The sequence below is a fragment of the Arvicanthis niloticus genome, chromosome 1 (genome assembly GCF_011762505.2).
Source record: "Arvicanthis niloticus isolate mArvNil1 chromosome 1, mArvNil1.pat.X, whole genome shotgun sequence".
NCBI classification, from domain to species: domain Eukaryota; kingdom Metazoa; phylum Chordata; class Mammalia; order Rodentia; family Muridae; genus Arvicanthis; species Arvicanthis niloticus.
In genome coordinates, this window is record NC_047658.1 from 98998084 (window position 1) to 99016887 (window position 18804).

Consider the following 18804-nt stretch of genomic DNA (forward strand, 5'->3'; position numbering starts at 1 on the left):
CAATGACAAGTGGTTAACTGTGGGTACAGATGTCAAGTCTTATCCTAGTTTAGTTATTAATGTTGACCACTTTCAAAATTAAAATTGTTCTGTGATGGTTAGTGTTAATTGTCAACTTGACAGAATCTAGAGACACCTGGAAGATGGGCCTTTGGACCTACTTCTAGGGGTTATCTTGACTATGTTAATTGAAATGGGAAGACCGGCCTACAGTGGGTGGCACCATTCCCTAGACTGGGTTCCTAGACAGTGTAAATGGAGAAAGGAAGCTGAGCAGCAGCATGCAGTCATCACTTTTTGTTTCTTGACTGGTGATACAATGTAATCATCCAGTATACACCAGGAACAACCTTAAAGTCTCATGGAAAGTTTCTTGGCTATCCTTGAAAACTGAATACTTCAGAAGCCACCAAAAATATGTATATGGCTACTGTAAAGACACAAATATGATTTGTTCTTGAGAAGCTCACACCTAACACTTAGTTCTGTCTTATCTTTTCTCTGAGTGCCCCTGTCTAAATCTGAGTGTCCTGTGCTAAGCCTACATTCACATCTCTTTCAAATAAACTCCAATTCTACTTTGTAGAGACTCCTAACTTTTAGGCAGCAAAGTCATGAATCCTGTCTCTACCAGAGTAGACGTCTCCGAGAAGACTCCCTCAGGCTACTACAGCCAGCAACATGGAGCTCTATCTGTGGCCCTTGCACTTCTGACACTGACAGTCTTATTAGAAAGCCATACTTTGATTTACATGATTATTCAATATAGAAAGATGCCAAGAAACAGAACTTTGGATTGCAGCAGTGTGAGGGGGTGGGAGCTATGAGGAGGAAGGGCTCTTAATGGAGTCACATAACTGGTTTTTTGATGTTGGTGTCCTTGACTTCTCAGTGTGGACCTGAAGGTTTCTCATTTAAATTCAGAAATCACTACTGTCCTGTTGACTACTGAGACCTGATGAGGCCACAGGACCCAAGGTCAAAGCCATTCATCTCCATAGCTACCCTGATGTGCCTGTTAATGCTTCTAGATGTTAAATATTGTATTTACAATAAGAATAAATACATAGTTATTTTTATAAAATATACATGCCAGAGGACTTCTCAAGGATTACTACCTTGATAAGTGTACAGCTCTATGGCTCTAAGTCCACCTGCCCTGACTTACCATCATCATCACCACCCATGTCCAGGAGGTCCTGAACTTCAGCTCTTTACTTACAAATATTAATTCTCCATTGGCCTCCTCCCAGTGCTTAACAGTCACCATCCTATTTCAGTCTCCATGAATCTGATTACTCTAAGTCCTTGTCTGAGCAGAATCATCTGGTAGCCATCCTTATTTTTTTTATTATTATTATATTTATCAGCATGCACCCAGGGTTCATTCCCATATAGCATGTGCCAGAATTCCCTTCCTCTTAAAGCAGAATAGAGTTCCACAGTAGAAATATGCAATGAGACATATGCTCTCTTCTGTTCTGTTCTCTCCTGCTCTTCATTTTGACACAGGGTCTCATGTAGCCCAGCTTGGCCTTGAACTCTTTATAGCTGTGGTGGACTGTATGAAAATGCCCCCATAGCTTCTGGCATTGAACACTTGGTTCCTAGGAGGTGGTGTTGTCTGTGGGAGTCTAAAAGATGTGGCTTTGCTGGATCACTAGTCACTGGATTTGAAGCTTCAAAGCCTCACACCATTCCCACTCCAATCTCTTTGCTTTCTGCTTGTGGTTCAAAATATGAGCTCTCAGCTTGATGTTCCAGTTGCCATGTCTCCTGTCTCCCAGCTATGATGGCCCTTTTCCCTTGGAACTATAAGCCCCCAAAAACCTCCTTCTTATCTTGGACTTGTATTTTAGCTTAGCAATAGAAAAATAAGGAATACGGGCACTAAAGATGACCTTGAACTGATTTCCTGCCTGCACCTCCCAGCTGTTGAGATTACAGGAGTGCATGACATTTCCTGCTTTAGTCAGTTTGGGAGGTAGAAACCAGGGATCCACACATGCTAAGCACATACTCTACATCCCAGCCAAGATGGAGGGTTTTGAGAGGTTATTACCATCTCTCAGGATCACCATCAGACCACTTTGTTACTACCACAATTCTAATCCTAAATTCAAGACTGAGAAATGGTCTCATTCCCTGATCTCCAAGCTGGTTCATTCCTCACTTAAAACACTTCTCAAGTGGCCATTTGTTTGGGAACCTGCCGAGACTTCTAGTCTTTCTCCCAGAGTCTGAATGGTTCTTCCTCTCTCCTCCCAAGGCCTTGCTGTGCTCACCGCTTGCTAAGAGTTCTTACCTCGGGCTGAGTTTAATCCACATGTCCAGATACCAATAATTTGTCAGGATCCAAGATAGTAGACACCTGCCTCAGGACTTATCTATGACTGCACCCCTGTCCACTTCATTCTCCCTTCTCAGTGGACTCTACCCTGTCTCTGAATAGGGGGAGGTGTCCTTTCAGCTTTGGCCACCTTCCAGTCACTCTTCATCAGGTACTGCTCTGCAGTTTCCCTTCAAATGAGAGACGGAAGACAGAGCCTGGCAGGCACGGGTGCTGACCCACTTACAGCCAGAGAGAGTTTCTTCCTTGGGTAATGACCCCTGTGAACTTGGTCAAGCGCCGGGCGTCCACTTCGATCCACTGATGCAAGTCATTCCTACCAGCACACCAAGCCCCATCGTAAAAGTCGTTTTCATTAATGCCTGCCTGGAAAGAAGAAATTGGTGTTCAGAAAGACCTTGGATTGAAGATGACTAAAGACATCTTTTCTTGAGACAGAGAAGAAGGAAGAGAGGACTAGAGAAGAAAAACCACTGTACCACAAACTCCTTATTCTAAACCATGGGAAGGAGGTAGGAATATCTTGGTATAGCATGTCTTCTTCTTGGCATGTGTGAAAGACTAAATTTAATGAGCTCCTATTATTTATTCAGTTAACACACAAAAACCCATCTCCTGTGTACTCACCATGATGGGTACCATTGTCAGCTTGACACAATCGATAAATATACTACTGGACAAAATTCTGGGTGTGTCCGTGAGGAAGCTTCTAGAACAGGTTAATTGGGGGTCAGAAGATCCACCCTGGGTATGGGCAGCACTGTTTCTGGGCTTGGATCCCAACAGAATGAAAAGGAAAGAATATGGAGTATTGGCTCATGTCTGTCTTCCTCCTGACTGTGGACACATGTGACCAGCTGCCTCACAGTCCTGCCACCATGCCTTCCCACCCTGTTGGACTGAACCCTCAAACTGTGGAACAAAATAAAGGATTTCTTCTTTAAGATGTTTTAATCAGGTATTTTGTTCCAGCAGTGAGAAAAGTAGCTCATCCAGCCGCCCACACACCAGGTGCTGGGGAACCTCACCACCCAGGCAGCAAGAGATACACAGTAACAAGAACAAGGAGGCATGTGCTATTCAGGGATTCTGAGTAAACTGCCGTGGGAGCATTTAAGGACAGTTCAACTGAGTCCCTGAGACCATACAGAGACTCCCCAGAAAGCAGCAGCATGGAGCTGACCCCAAAATGTAAGTACTTACTAGTGAGCGTCTGTCCATCAAGAACTTGTTTACTGTGTTCATTTTTGCTCGCTAGTATGGATACAACATTGTGAATTTGCATTTCCAAGGCAGGTCAATTGCTGCTTTGAAATTATCCCTACAGTCTCACCACTTAAAGAGATAATTCCTTGATATCATTTTAAAAATGTTTAATTAGAGACATTTGAATCAAGTGAAACCTTCCAGTTTACTAAGGTTCCGTCTGCATGAACTCTGTTTTATTTTTAAGTGACTACTTTATATGGGTATAGCCAGGTAACAGAGAGTACAATTCTTAGAATGTCAGATCATCCTAGGCTGAAGAGACAGCTCAGTGGTTAAAAGCACTGGCTACTCTTGCAGAGGACAAGAATTGGGTTCCTGCAACCCTTATTGGGCAGCTCACAACTTCCTGTAACTCCAGCTCCAAAGGATCTGATGCCTTCTTTTGGATTCCACCAGTACCTACACCCCTATGTACATTTCCTCCACATACATACATACAAATAAAAGTAAAATGAATCTTTTAAAAATAATAATAGATCAGCCCATCATCTCTATGTCTTTCATCCTCTTTATCTTTGATTACTTTTTAGTGAATTTTAGGGATAGCCTGGCTTTTAATGAGCAATAGAATGTGAAGTTCGGGGTACAGTTATGTATGTAACTAGGCCAACAGTCCCAGAACTCTACGCTCATTACCACATGAGCTAACACAGCTGTCTTAGTTACGGGTTCCTATTGCTGTGATAAAGCACAGTAACCAAAATGCAATGTGGAGAGAAAGGGATTTACTTCAGCATACAACTTTCAGGTTATACTTCATCACTGAGGGAAGTTAAGGCAGGAACCTGGAGGCAGGGACTGAGGCAGAGACCATGAAGGAGTGCTGCTTACTGGCTTGCTCCTCATAGTTTGCCTGGCCCAATTTCTTATACAACTCAGGCCTGCCTGCCTGTAGTTGGCATCATCCTCAGTAGGCTGGGCCCTTCTACAGCGGCCATTTATCAAGAATGCCCTACCTGCTTGCCTACAGGCTAATCTTCTGGAGGGATAGTCTGTTAAGATATCCTCTTCCAAGGTATGTCTAGATGTGTGACAAGCTGTCAAAAACCAGGCAGCAGAGCAGCCTCCTGCCAGGACCTAACTTGGTCCATGCATCCCTAGTGATTCCTGACACGACCCTCAATGACCTTTGTGGCAAATGGTAGAATACAGACAACACACCAACGTATCATCTTCAGCAGGCACCTCTCTCACAAGTGACGGTCAGTTTCAGAAACTCTTAAGTCAATACTCCTCAGAAAGCAAGCTTTAAACTACCCAAGATGTCAAGGTCCAGATGGATTCAGCAATACACGGGTGATATGTCATAAAAATCGGTGACAGTGGCTGCTATGTAGGATCTGTCACCTAAAATCATCAGGAAAAAGTTTGCACTTCACTGTGTTTGCAGTGGCTCCAGGTACCGATGTAGGTTAATCCTTAAGAAACCTGGTGCCTGCTGTATAGCATCTCAGTTTCTTGCCTTGACAGACAGCAGGGAGGCGAGATGCCAGCCCTCAGGCTATAATTATACAGCCACTTCCTCTCTACAGTAGAAGGCAATTATCCTCCTAATGACAGAGATTTGCAGCACATTAATGACCTACAATGTCACAACTTGTGCCCTCTCAAGAAACCAGAGCATGCACTTAGGTTTTTGTTGTGGTTCCCTTGTTCTTGTAAAAGCACTGGAGAGACTGCCTTCAGAGCTCCATTCATCTCATCCTGCAAACTTTCGCTGACCCTGCGCTATGCAGCAAGTATAAACGGTGAAAGGCGTGTGTACCTCATCCCCAAGCACTAGTGCAGACTGAAGGCTGAAGTCTACACATGGTATCATGGTGACAGACACCATGCAGTTGCTGGTAGAGAGTAAAGTCCAAGGATGCACCACAGGCCACAAGTCCCAGCTGACATTCCAGGGTTTGCATAGATGCTCTGGGCCTTGGTTTTCAGATATGTGTCAGTGTGGAGGTGATGATCCTCTCTTCCTCAATGTGTGTCACCAGATGTGAGTTCAAATAATGAGGGCTCACTAGGGCTGAGGAGATGACTCTGGAGTGAAGTGTAAGGACCTCTGAGTTCCATCTCCAGTGGCCACATAAAAGCTGGTCATGGGAGGGTTGTCTGTTAGTCTAGTGATTTAGGTAGAGGTAGAGTCGGGCAGATCCCTGGAAAACAACAGGCACCCCATTTCACCAGTTAGAAAGTGCTGGGTTCAGTGAGAGGCCCTGCCTTAAAATGTAAAGTGAAGAAGGGTAGAGGAAGACACCCACCCATGTAACCACCAACCTCTACATACACATGCATGCACATGCATGCACACATGTATGTGCATATATATACATGAATGCACATGCACACATGCATATGACATATATACATATGTATGAGCACATGCACAGATACACACAAACACATACATGCATGTGTGCACACACACATATACACATGCATGCAAGCATACATGTGCGCGTGCACACACACACACACACAAATACATCAAAACAAAACAGTGCTCCATAAATATTAGTTGTGAGACTATTTAAAGCAGATGATTTTGCCTAGCACTGGCAACAGGTGTCAATGTAAGCACTTTATGAATTACTTCAAGTTTTACAGGATCCAGGGAATTATGTTCCTCTTCTAGTCCCCTGCTATTACTTTTATATCCAACTCAAACCATCCAGGAAATGGCTATGAACTCAGAAGAAAGGAGATTCATGATCGAAGGTTCTGAACAGGATTCCACACTATCCTGTTGAGGGTAAAGTGGCAATGTCTGGTGTCCCTGGGAACTCTTACATCTAGGGAAAGGATGTCACTCAACACCTACAATGCACAGAATAACTGCTACACCAAGAGTTGCCTGAGTCAAGTGATGCCACAGGCTTTGGACTCTGGTCTAAGGCTAGGTCAATGAGCCCTGAGTGAGGTGGCAACATAGATGCTCACACTGTAGAATCCTAGAAGCCAGGACTGTCTGCATGCCTCTCTCCAGCATCAGGTGACCAGGGCTTGGAATTGCATTTAAGTTTCCTGGCTTTACCAGCCTAGGGATGGTGCTTCTGCTGCCAGGCTCAGTTCACTGTAGGCACAGCAACCACTCAGTTAAATAGAACAGTGTTATCCTACTGGTGGAGATGACTCACGGGGCAATTATAGCCATCTCTGAAAAACCAATTAGGAACTTAAAAGCAAGCATCCAGAGAGGTCACCAAATTATTCCACAGGGCAATAAACAGTATTAGTGAAATGCCTCTGAGAAAGCAGAAAATGAGAACATTGATCCCTGTGTTTAAGATGCTAAGGAGAGCTGATAAGTGGGCTGGGGGGGGGGGGGGGGGTTAAAGGTACCTGCCACCAAGCCTGATGACTCAAGTTCCATTCCCAGGACCAACAGTGTAGAGGGAAAAAAAAAAAAAAAAAAAAAAAAAACCTAACTCCTTCAAGTTGCCCTCTGTTTACCTCCCCATGCATTAACTAATAAATGTCATTTTAAGAAGAAAACTAAAAATAAAGAAGTTAGGAATACATTTCAAAAGTTTTTCAGTAAGAAATTGTTGAAATAAAAGATCTGATTCCTTCAAGGATAAGCGAATCTGGAAAACACCATTAACATGGTGTGATCCCTTCTACTACGGCAGCAAATAGGTTGAGAAGTAATGTAATTTTCTCAAGGCAATCAAGTTATCCGAGACATTTGCAAGGCTCCTAACAGACTCAATTTTGTGAAGGTTAAGTGTGGCTAGAGGTCCGTAATAAAGACACCACCTGACAGGGTCCACTTAAGATGTCAGATGCAGAATTCCCCCTCCAGGTGCTGGACAAAACGTTTTGCATTTCTTTTCTCCTTCCCTCAAAAATCTTCTGAACAAAACAACATACAAAATACAGCTTCGACCTCTGGTAAAATTCAAAGACATTGTGTTCCCTAAATCACAACATACAAAGGAAGAGTTGGGGACAGGTGTCCTTTGTGGCAGGAGACAGAAATACAATCTACTAGCAGAACTCCTCTGAGAACCCAGCCCCAGACAAGCTCAGAGGAGTCCAGGCGTATTGAAGGTGAGGTGGGCAAGGCTGAAGTAGGCTGCTTCCCAGTGGGCATGAGGAATCAACTTGGTCCACAGGTAACCGAAAAAATGTTTCCATGAAAAACAGTCATGAAGCCTAAATATGTGGACCCCAGGGCCAGGAAGAAAAATGTGACAGGGTTCAGAGACTGTAACACACAGAGAGTCAGCTCATTCTTCTCATCCTTTACCAGGCATGAGAACACCATGCAGCTGGACTTAGGCCCTACCAAACACCAACACAAATGCAGCAGAGAACAGAAAGGTGCTTTAGGAAACTGTAAGGAATGTCTCTAGAAGGAGCCCTCCTTTGCATAAAGCAAGAACAGGAAACAAATGCATAAAAGACAATGAGAAGAATGGCCGGGAGATGGATCAGTGAATAAAGTACTTATCAGGCAAGCACTGTGACCTGGCTTCGAGTGACAGAACTCTACATAAAAAGCTAGGCATGGCTCTGGGGTGGTGGGACAGGTGGAACCCTGGGGCTCTTGGGCCAGCCAGTGTGATTGAATTAGCAAGCTCCAGGCAGGTTCAGAGAGAGAGAGAGAGACAGAGAAAGAGAGAGAGACAGAGACACAGAGAGAGAGAGACAGAGAGAGAGAGAGAGAGAGACAGATAGACAGACAGACAGACAGACAGACAGACAGACTCAGAAAACAAGGTGTAAAGCACCTGAGGAAGACATCTGACATTAACCTCTGGCTTCCACATGCATGCACACATATATGCATGCATACACAGGCATACACACACAGGTACGCACACACAAACAAAAGCATAGAATGAAGAATGAAGAAAGATGCTGCCAGAATTCTCAGCAGCAGCATTTACAAAAAATGGAGAGAATATGTGGACCCAAAGGCTAGGAAGAAGAGTGTGACAGATTTCAGGAAAGGTCAGCACCCAGAGGAGCAAGACAGTCAGCTCCATTCTTCTCAGCCTTGGCCAGCTGTGAGATTCCAGGGCCCAAAGATTTCTCATTCTGGAACTTTAGGCTCTGCCTAACAGTCTATCTATCATGATAGGATCATAAACACATTTTTATATTCATCCATGTAAGAAATAAAAATATTATTACCCACTTTTCAAAACAAGGCTGTCTTAAGCTTAGGTTCAATTACAAATGGACAAAAAGCTAGGGACCCTATTAACACCTGCATAAAAGATTATTAACAGAGCCAGTTTCCCCAATGTCAGGTCTAGCCATACACCTACCAGCCTGCAGATGGACAAGGTCATACACCTAAAGGCTTTAACATAAACAGGATGTGAAATAGATAAACCCAGGTATGATCTTTGTTGAGAAATAGGCCAACATGGCAGGTGACATTAATATTGCAACCGCCCCTCCCCACCATGACTCAGCCAGTGAGGAAAAGGAGGGAGGGACCCGTATTCAGGATTATAAAAGTGTTCTCTGCACTCAGTCAGAACACTCGCCTCTCTACCTGGGTTGGTACTCAACCTTGTAAAATAAACTGCCTCAGGCCTGCTATCTTGGATCTCCAATGCTTGTTATTATGTGTGTGTGTGTAGGGGGGGGTCTCTGATCCTCACAATCATCTCCCCCCCCAAATTTTATTACTCATGCACCATTTCCATTAAATTACTAGAGGGTGTAGTTAGAAAAAAATTAGGATGCTATCACAGGTCTGGGAGAAAGGAGCTGAAACCAACTGCCCATCAGAGAGCTGTGTTAGAAGAGTTATTAGCCCCTTGCTCTAGGCACTGTGATGGGGTCCTGAAGGAGAAAGACTTCAGTTCTAGACCACAGAGGGAAGTTCTGGCTCTTCTGGGTTCCCAACATAGAGGAGAATTCTCAGACTGACAGAGCTTCATGAGAGTAGCTGTACAGATAAGTCAGTGAACAACCCAGGGCTCCTGAAAAGACGTTCACAGAAGAAGCACAGAAAGCAAAAGCTAGCTAGAAATCACTCATAACTTCAGCTTTATAGAAAAGTAGGCTGAAGCCATCTCAGAGACTGGTACTAGGTAGAGGAGGGACCTTTTCAATAATGTAAGCAAACCTAGGAAAACAAAGGTCAAAAGGTAGATAAAATGAGCTTTCATGACGCAGAAGTATCAGATTTATTGGCTCAGTAGGAAGTAATATTTAAGCAGCTGTTAAAAGAAAAAAATGTAATATAGGTCTACTAAAAAATTGACACATTGGGGCCAGCAAGATGGCTCCAAAGGCAAGCATACTTGCCTTGATGTCCTGAGTTTCATACCTGCAACCCATAGTGAAAGGAGAGAACCAACTCCCAAAAGTTGTCCTCTGACCTTCACATGTGAGCACACACACACACACGTCTATGTGTGTGTGTTGTGTGTATGGTGTGCGTGTGTGTGTGTGTGTGTGTGTGTGTATGTGTGTGTGTGTGTATACACACACATATATAGTGACACCATTTTTATTGAATTATTGAATTGAAGAGGGTATTATTGTTGACCATACTTATAAACAGTAAGGAAGGATCTTCCATAGCCAGGACCCAAAGGTACAGCCAAAAGTTTTAAACTAATACTTATCAATATGTACACATTATTAGTACTTAAATTCCCCAAGAAACAATTAAAAGCATTTGAAAGCCAATGCCCGTCCCCAGTGCCTGGCAGTCTGGGGTGGGGTAAAGTGTGGAATGTGCTGACAAAAGCCAGCTTCACTATTAGGATAGTCACCCTCTCAACATTGACTTCTGTATCTTGCTTCTGGAAATGATGTTTAAAAACACACATTCATTCTTTTTTTTTTTTTTTTTTTAAAGCAAACTAAAGGTACACACAAGTTGAGTGTGAAAAATGGAACCGCTCCATTGTCTTTCATTCCTGGAGTCTGCAGAACACCTCCTTCAGGCCAGGCATTATGTGACCTGCTCTGCTTGGTGGCGGTTTTGAAAGCGACCCACTCTGTGGAATGAAATCACTGAGCTGCATCTCTCACTACCCTCAACCACCTCTGTGCGGAAACATCTGGAAGCAAATTAAAAAGTCATAGCCGTATGACTGCAGCCATTTAGCAATTCTAAGATAATAGACTTACAGCTGCTATTCAGCAGACACAGCCCAGAGCTACTTATACACAAAACAGAGGGAAATGATAGCTTCATTTTAAAGTAGTTTCGAGAGGGGAAAAAAAAAATGAAAAGAAATGGTGACTTACAGGTTCTTAACCAGATACTATCTTTGCTGGTGGGCGGTGCAAGCATTAGTGGGCCCTCTGATTAGTGCAGCTGAGTAGTTAATCTGAAGCTATAAAGTGGCATAAGATGCCCGGAGCTGGAGAGACGGTGCATCAGTTAAGAGCACTTGTTGCTCTTGCTGAGTATCAGTTCCCAGCACCAGTCTTGTTAGAGGCTTGCCCCTGCCTATAACTCCATCTCCTGGGGAATCCAATGCCCTCTCTGGCTTCTGAGGTTCATCTTCACACACGTGGCATACCCCGGTAACACAGATATAAAAATAAATCCTTAAAAAAACAAACCAAAATATTTTCAGATGTCTATAAGCCAAACACCCCATGTAGTCCAAACCCTGGTCTCTAAAGTCAGCAAGAAAAAAAGTACTCAGCGATTTTAAAGCCACTTTTAAAAAGCAATTGAAGAAGTCAGTGAATAGTCAGGGAACGAAACTGAAAACATGGCAGAAGAAACCTGATTAAATAACCATGAACTGTTTTTAAAAATGAAGAAAGATGTTCACTGAAAAAAAAAAAAAAAAAAACAATGAAAGAATGTTCATTTTTCTCCCTCAATTAAACTAAAATTACAGAACTGCTTTGGTCATAGTTGCATGTGCGTGAAATAAGTTTGATTCTCAAAAAGAGCAGCCGTCACTCTGAGTGGGCTCCTTGCGCCCCATGGAGCAGCATGTGTGAACAGCCCTCAGGGTCCACAGGGCCCAAACTCAAGCCCTCGCTCTACTTCACTGTCTGCTCCATCTCCAAGTAGAGCAGTCTTAATACTGGAATTATCAGTATCAGACCCTGGGTCCTGGCAGCAATATATGGTCCAACATAGGCTCACCCAGACACCCTCAATAACCAGACTAAAGACAAAGCATATAGAAAAGCAGAGGAAGGTGTGTCATGTGGCCTCATGGGGAAGGAGGACAATAAAGGGGTCTACTGTCCTAGTTTCATTTCTGTTACTGGGATAAAAATATCCTAATGAAAAGAAACTTACAAGAGGAAGGGATTTATTTCAGCTTACAGTTCCAAGTTACAGTCCATCATTGTAAGGACGTCAAGGCAGAAATTTTACAACAGTTTGTCACATCACTTCCAGCAATTCAATTTCTCCACTCTTATAAAGTTCAGGAACCCCTGCCTAGGAAATGGCGCCACCCACAGTAGGCTGGGCTTTCTCGCATTAATTAACTTAATTAAACCAAACACAGACACAAGATAGCTGGCCAACCCTATGTGAGCTCTCCCTCATTTAGAGTCTCCTCCAGGTGATTCCAGTTTGTTTCAAGTTGACAAATAAGGCTAACCACAGTTTTCAGTGACCACCTCATGTCAATCTTTGGGGCGCTGACATGATGTTTCAGGTTTAAACATAGGGCAAGAGCTATGCATAACTAAGCAGTCTTGGTCAAGCTGTGGTCTCAACCATCATTAACCCATGGTTGTCTAGGGTCTAGCCTTTCCCTCAAGAGGGTCTGACAAGGTGTCATAACTTTGTGAGATCTCTTCCTGGGAGACAAATTCCCCCTCTGGCTGGCGTCAGGCTTCAGCCTTTTTGTCCTCCCAGGTTGACTCTCCTGGAAAATGACCAGTTTCTTTTCATCTATTGTCTCAATGGTCTTGACATCCCAAGGGAGGGGTCCAAGGGTCTCTTTAGGATTATCTTCATCCCTTCCAGCGTAGTCTGTTTGTAAAACGGGACTGAAATAGAGTCCCTAGGAGAGGACTGTTGGATGGCTACACATTCCTCCTGTTAAATAATCTATAGACTGTCCATCGCAGAAGGGAAGGTCCTAGGGGAATAAACAAAATTCATTCCATTTTATAGCTAAACCAGCTACAACCTGTGACTAAATCTACTTCCTGGCTATACCTTAACTGTCCTGCCAGCAGGAGAGCTTGGTGCATCTAGCCTGTGGACAAGTGCTCTGTCAGTGAGTCATTGTCATGGCTTAGACATCCTGCTTCTGGATTTTGCTGTTCCTTCAGCTCTCGACCCATTTGTTTGGTTGAAGTTCATCTTTCCTATACATTTCAAAGACCTACCTCTTTTGCACTTAAGCTCGTGTATGTGTATCTTACTTAATTCTCTATGCTGTTTAGAAAGTCCCTATGGTCTCCCTCCTCTGGGCAGTGAGAAAATCATTATTTCTATTTCTCCCTACCTCTCCTCTTGTTCTGTCCTGGTCTAAGTCCATCCATTACATCTGCTTATACCTTGGCTTTCCCTTTTAATTGACACAATAAACAGTGTGTGTCTATGGGGGTAGATAGAGCATAACAGCTCAATGGAAATATATAATGTGTGAAGATTGGATCCGAGCAAATGGCATGTCTGAAACCTCACAGGAAATTTGTTTTAATCAGACACATTTTAAACCCCTTTCTACAAGCTATTTTAAAATATTCAATTAATTGCCACTGACCTTGGTCACCCTACTGTGCTGTAGAATGTGTTCACAATGGAAACTAGCTCTCTCTTCCTCTTCCCCTTTTTCCTCTTCTACCTCCTTTTCTTCCCCCTCTTTTTTCTCTTCTTCTTCCTCCTTCTTCTCCTCTTCTTCAGACAGGGTCCTCTGTGGCCCATGTCAGCCTCTAGCAGCCCCTGAATTCACAATGGAAGTTGCTTCTGCTACCACTTAAGTTTGAAGATTTTATGTGTATGTGTGTGCCTGAGTGCATATGTCCTCAGAGGCCAGAGAGGGTATCAGATCTCCTGGAACTAGAGTTACAAGTGGTTGTGAGCTGCCTGACATGGGTGCTGGGAATCAAACCCTGGTCGTCTGCCGGAGCAGCAAGTACTTTTCACCACTCATCCCATCTCTGACCTCTTGTTCTGCCCCCTCTGGTTTATTTTCTTCTTCCCTTTCCCATATAGTGAAGGATAGCCTTGAACTCACTATGTAGCCAAAGACAGTCTTGAACTCCTGATCCTTCTGACTCCCAGATCTGAAATCCCAGGTGTGTGCTATAGTGGCAAACCAAAATAGACATTGCTTTGGAAGAAAATAAGAAGTGTGTGGCCGTCATTATGATAAATACTCATTTGAATTTTCCAAGGGAGTCATCATTGAAAATATTCAGTTCTGTTATTACCATGAAAATCCAAATTCCCCAAATTCCAGTGTTTTGGCACCTAGCACTATGTCCCAGACTGCTGCTTGAAGCCAGATACACACACACACACACAAAATCCCTTTATGGGAACAGATGGGATGGCATGCCTTGACTCAGAAATTAGCCTCCCTGGGGTTATTTTTGCCTCAACAGCCCCCAGAACACAGCAGCCCCCAGGACACAGCAGCTCCCAGGAAGGCTTGTGGAGTCACAAGTAAGTTTCATATGGCCAGCTCATTACCAGAAACCAACATAGGCTAAGCACCAGGAAACTGAGTCAGAGCTAAAGAATCAGGCAAGCTTCAGGATCAAAGGTCAGTCATGGGCAGCCATGGGACATACAGTAGGAAAACTACAGAGAAATAGAGCTCCAGGTTCTTCCTTCCACAAAATAAATAAATAAATAAATAAATAAATAGTCTCCTAGCTAAGAGAGGTGAGGCTCTGTGTGCATTGGCACCAAAACTTATGCAGCTGTAGAGCCTTAGTATGAGGGATGCAGGTAAAAGTGAAAGTGCTTTAGTATCAAGCCTGATGACCCAACTTCAATCCCCAGGACCTACATGGTAGAAGGAGAGCAGTAACTCTGCAAGTTGTCTCTGGCCTCACACATCCACAAATAAATGAATGTAATACTGAAAAATACAACAAAATCTCAGTTCAGTAATCTACACCTGACTTCCTGACGCCAGGATACATAGACACTGTGTGCCTTAGCTCACATATCACTTCAAGTAAAAAGATCAGATCCCATAACGGGACCCCAATATCTTCTTGAAGATGCTCTGTGAGAACCTTGAAAGCAATACTGTAGCACTGATGCTGAGTCTCAACATCTGCAGGCACTCTGCTACATGAAAGGGGTAAATGGTCACTCGAGGGTCAGTGTGAGACAGACACGACAGAGGCCTCCATGTGCCAAATTCTGACTAAGCCATCACAATGTAGAGGGCCGGTAACTGTGACATACTATGCTCTTCTTGTGACCTCAGAACATTGCCCCTTCCATGGAAGCTCTGATCTGAGGCCAGCTTTCCTACCATTGCAGGAGCTGTGGTGATGTCCTAAGTCCAAGCCACACGCTTTCAGATGTTCCCTTCCTCTGTTCACATGCATAGGGCAGCACTTGCTAACTGTGACTTTAAAGCAGGGACCTCCTGGGGCTAGAGAGATGGCTCAGTGGTTAAGACTACTCTTCCAAAGGTCTTCAGTTCAATTCACAGTAACCACATGGTGGCTTATAACCAATTTGTAATGGGATCTGTTGCCCTCTTCTGGTGTGTCTGAAGACAGCTACAGTGTACTCATATACATAAAATAAATGAATAAATCTTAGAAAGAAAAAAAAAAGCAGGGACCTCCAACCTTTTGGCTTCTCTGAGACATATTAGACAAAGAAGAATTGTCTTGAGCCACACATTAAGCCCAGAGGTGTCCAACCTGTGTCCCACATGTAAGACACTGTGATATGATAATGTCATCTACGAAGGCCACACCCAAGAGCCATGCAGTTGAGTTACAAACAAAATTGCAAAAAAGAAAATCTTGTCTTTTAAATAAGTTGACGATTTTGTGTTGACCCCCATTCAGAGCTCTCCTGGGCTGCCTATAGGCTACAGGCCATGGCTGGGACAGTCCTTCTTAACATCTACAGGGTGAGCCAGAAATGCAGCACTTGGAAATGGCAATTGTGTTAACCTGCTTGGGCCTCTCCTGCTCTAGAAACACCTGACACTCCAACAAGTGGGACAAGTCACTTAGGCAGGGGTACCACAGTTTACCAGCCCTAGTAAAGCTCTTAAAAGACTTCAAAGGATGCTTTGGGGATGGGCCAGGTCACTGGTGAGCCACTGTTAAATGCCTCACCTGAGCACCAGGTGTTGCACAGTGTGTGTCTCCAAGCAAAAGAGCCAACATCTTCATCAGAGTAGCTGTGCTTGCTTGCAAGAGACAATCTCAAATCAGGCCAGGACATTGTTGGCATTCTCTGGGAGAATTGGGAGATGGTTGGAGGGTGGGAGGTGTGAGAGGAAGAACAAAGAATGCCAGCCACTCCCAAGGCTATTTGTATGCATTTCTAGCCTGACTGCTGGTGACCTCAGTGGTATAAAGCTATAAAGGCCAGGGAAGGTTAATGGAGGATCTTGTACAACCTCTGTGGCTGTAAAGGAGCCATAATCCCTGCTGGGGGAAAGGCTTTTTGTAGTGCAGTTTCTTTGGGGTCGCCGACACTCCTTAATGTATCCTGTCACCTACTGTCCTTATTTCCTTTTTGCTGCTGTGATAAAACATTACAATACATTTTTGTCGAGGGAAGCTAAGGCAGGAGCTTGAAGTAGAAACCAGCAGAGGATTGCTACTTATTAGCTTGCTTCCCCTGGCTCTCTCAGCAGCCTTTCTTACACAGCTCAGGCCCACCTGCCCAGGGATGGCACTGCCTACAGTGAGCTAAACCCTTACACATCAATCAGCAATCAAAAAAAAAAAAAAAAAATGCCCACAGGTAAATGTGATGGAAGCAATCCCTCAGCTCTCAGGCATGTCTAGGTTTGTGCCAAGTTGATCAAAACAAACTCTGAGGCCCATGTTATGTAAGTAAGCCCAATAAAATCATTGGTTCCCCAGGGTAAATTTAGGTGGAACCATCCTTTGGTTACTGAGACCTCAAGAAGAAGGGGCACACAGTGTTTACATCTCCCAGGAAAAGAAACCTTGCAACATGAGGTTACTCCTAAGACTGACCCCAGGCAAAGAGTGAGAGCATATTTTAGAGACTGGTTCACAGGGTCTTGTTGAGACTGCACTGCTCATTTCTAGGCAATCAGGGCCTCTTCTGGAGCAAAGGAGACCAGTGGCTCCTGGGAAGTCAGTGGAAAGTCCTGGATGTCCTAGAGGCACAATGTGACACTATGAGAGACCAAACTTCCCCCAGACTGATCACTGCTTCTTTTTTTCACATTTTAAAAAAATCTGGTTCCTATGTACTGATTCAAGACAAAGCCCTGTTTCTTCATTAAACTTATAAATTCATTAAACTTATAAAATTCACAGAAAAAAGTTTACATCCTCCCCCCAACCCCCCACCAAGGAGTCTTCAGTTGGGCCACAGGGATGCTTCCAAGCTTCTGCTTAAATGGTACAGTTGTTCCTGCAACAGGAGCACCCCAGTGAAAGCTCACTGTTTGCAAACTCGTGTGCTGAAAAAACCCAAGTTCCTGGGGAAAATCCCATTCCAGTGACACCATTCCAAAAGTCTGTGCAACTCTCTGTGAACAAAACAGAAGTTTCCAGAACAAAAGCCATAATTATGTTAAAGATTCTGCAAGATTGATTAACTGATTCAAATTTCCAGTGATTGTGAAGAGCTGGAATGTTTCAGGTCAAACGATCTTGAGCTTTCTTTAGCGCCCTTAACAGCAACTTACTGCCCACCTCTGTGTTTGACCTAACATACTTACAACTATGATGTAAATCCCTTTGCCAAGTCAAAGGCTAAGGATACCATCAGACAGTATCTGAGGCTGTAGCAGGGCTTTCCCAGCTTTGCTGTAACCTACCTAGCTGAGGTTCCCAGTGATGTATTGCAAAAGTCCATTCATTTATTCCTTTGTTCTGTTACTATAAAAACTTCATGAAATTTGTTATATTGGGACATAGCATTGGGAAGAACTTGAATCCCTGTTCTGTAGCCATTGTCACTCACATTTGGCTCCAGAACACACACATATTCATTCATTCATTCTCTCTCTCTCTCTCTCTCTTTCTCTCTCTCTCTCTCTCTCTCTCTCTCTCTCTCTCCTTTCCTTCCCCCTCCTTCCCTCTCCCCCTTGAAGTGAAAAGTGTGTGTGTATATTGGCATTGATGTCTGTAATCACAAGACTGAAAACAATGAAAAATATTAGCAGTTAAATATTAGCAGAGACATGCAACTTGCTGTAGACCATTGGCATAGGGCTAGAGAGACAGCTCAGCTGATAAAGGGCTCATTGAGCACACATAACTCATAGAAAAGCTGGGTACATGTTTGTAACCCCAGCACTGGGAGAGAGGAAACTAGTGGAATCTCTGGGGAGAGCTGACTGGTCAACCTGGCCAAACCACTGGGTTCCAGGCTAGTGAGAGACCTTGTGTCCAAAAGATAAATAGCACCTGAAGAACAAGGTTAACCTCTAGCTTCCACACAGCATGTGTCCGTGCACAGACACACACACACACACACACACACACACACACACACACACACACAGTACAACTGTAGGTTTGATCTTTTAAAAGAATCACTTATGGATATATAATGGAAGGTCTGGGGTGATGCTGATTTCTGGAGGCAAGGAGAAAACTCATAAAGGAAGTGAGCAAAAATGAAGATGTGCCTACTCTCAACCAAAGGAATAGGAAACAAGGGACCATACTGTTGCAGCCTCTGTATCCCCCTACAGAGGATGCTCCCATCACGTGCAGTTATACAGTCCATCAAACCATCAGTACCTAATCAGTCCTCAGACTCATTGTTCCCCATCTGTGCATCGCAAGAGCCACAGAGCCGAGGCATTCAAACACACTCTGTGACTACGCTGAGTGGGTGTCATTACTCCCTGAGTATAATGTCATACTTACATACATTGAATTCAGAACTAAGAGTAATGTAGAGCTAGTCTAACATATTTGGGAGGCTGTGGGATGTTATGTAAAAAAAAAAAAAAAAAAAAAATCTATGAAGAACTTGGGTCTGCCATGGCCTTTAGTCACTTGAAGCAATTCCCCATGGATGTCAATGAAGGAAAACATAAATCAAATGTAAAGCAAAACTGTGTCCATACCAA

At 43.7% G+C, this 18804-nt stretch overlaps 1 protein-coding gene across 1 annotated transcript in view; it reads right to left on the minus strand.

The window, feature by feature from the left end:
- The window catches only part of Cpxm2 (carboxypeptidase X, M14 family member 2), a 110265-nt gene that overhangs the window by 61540 nt on the left and 29921 nt on the right, over positions 1-18804 (minus strand). Inside the window, exon 4 of the mRNA XM_034523459.2 lies at positions 2577-2716. Coding sequence (XP_034379350.1) covers positions 2577-2716 — 140 coding nt within the window. The remainder of the gene's footprint in view (positions 1-2576; positions 2717-18804) is intronic.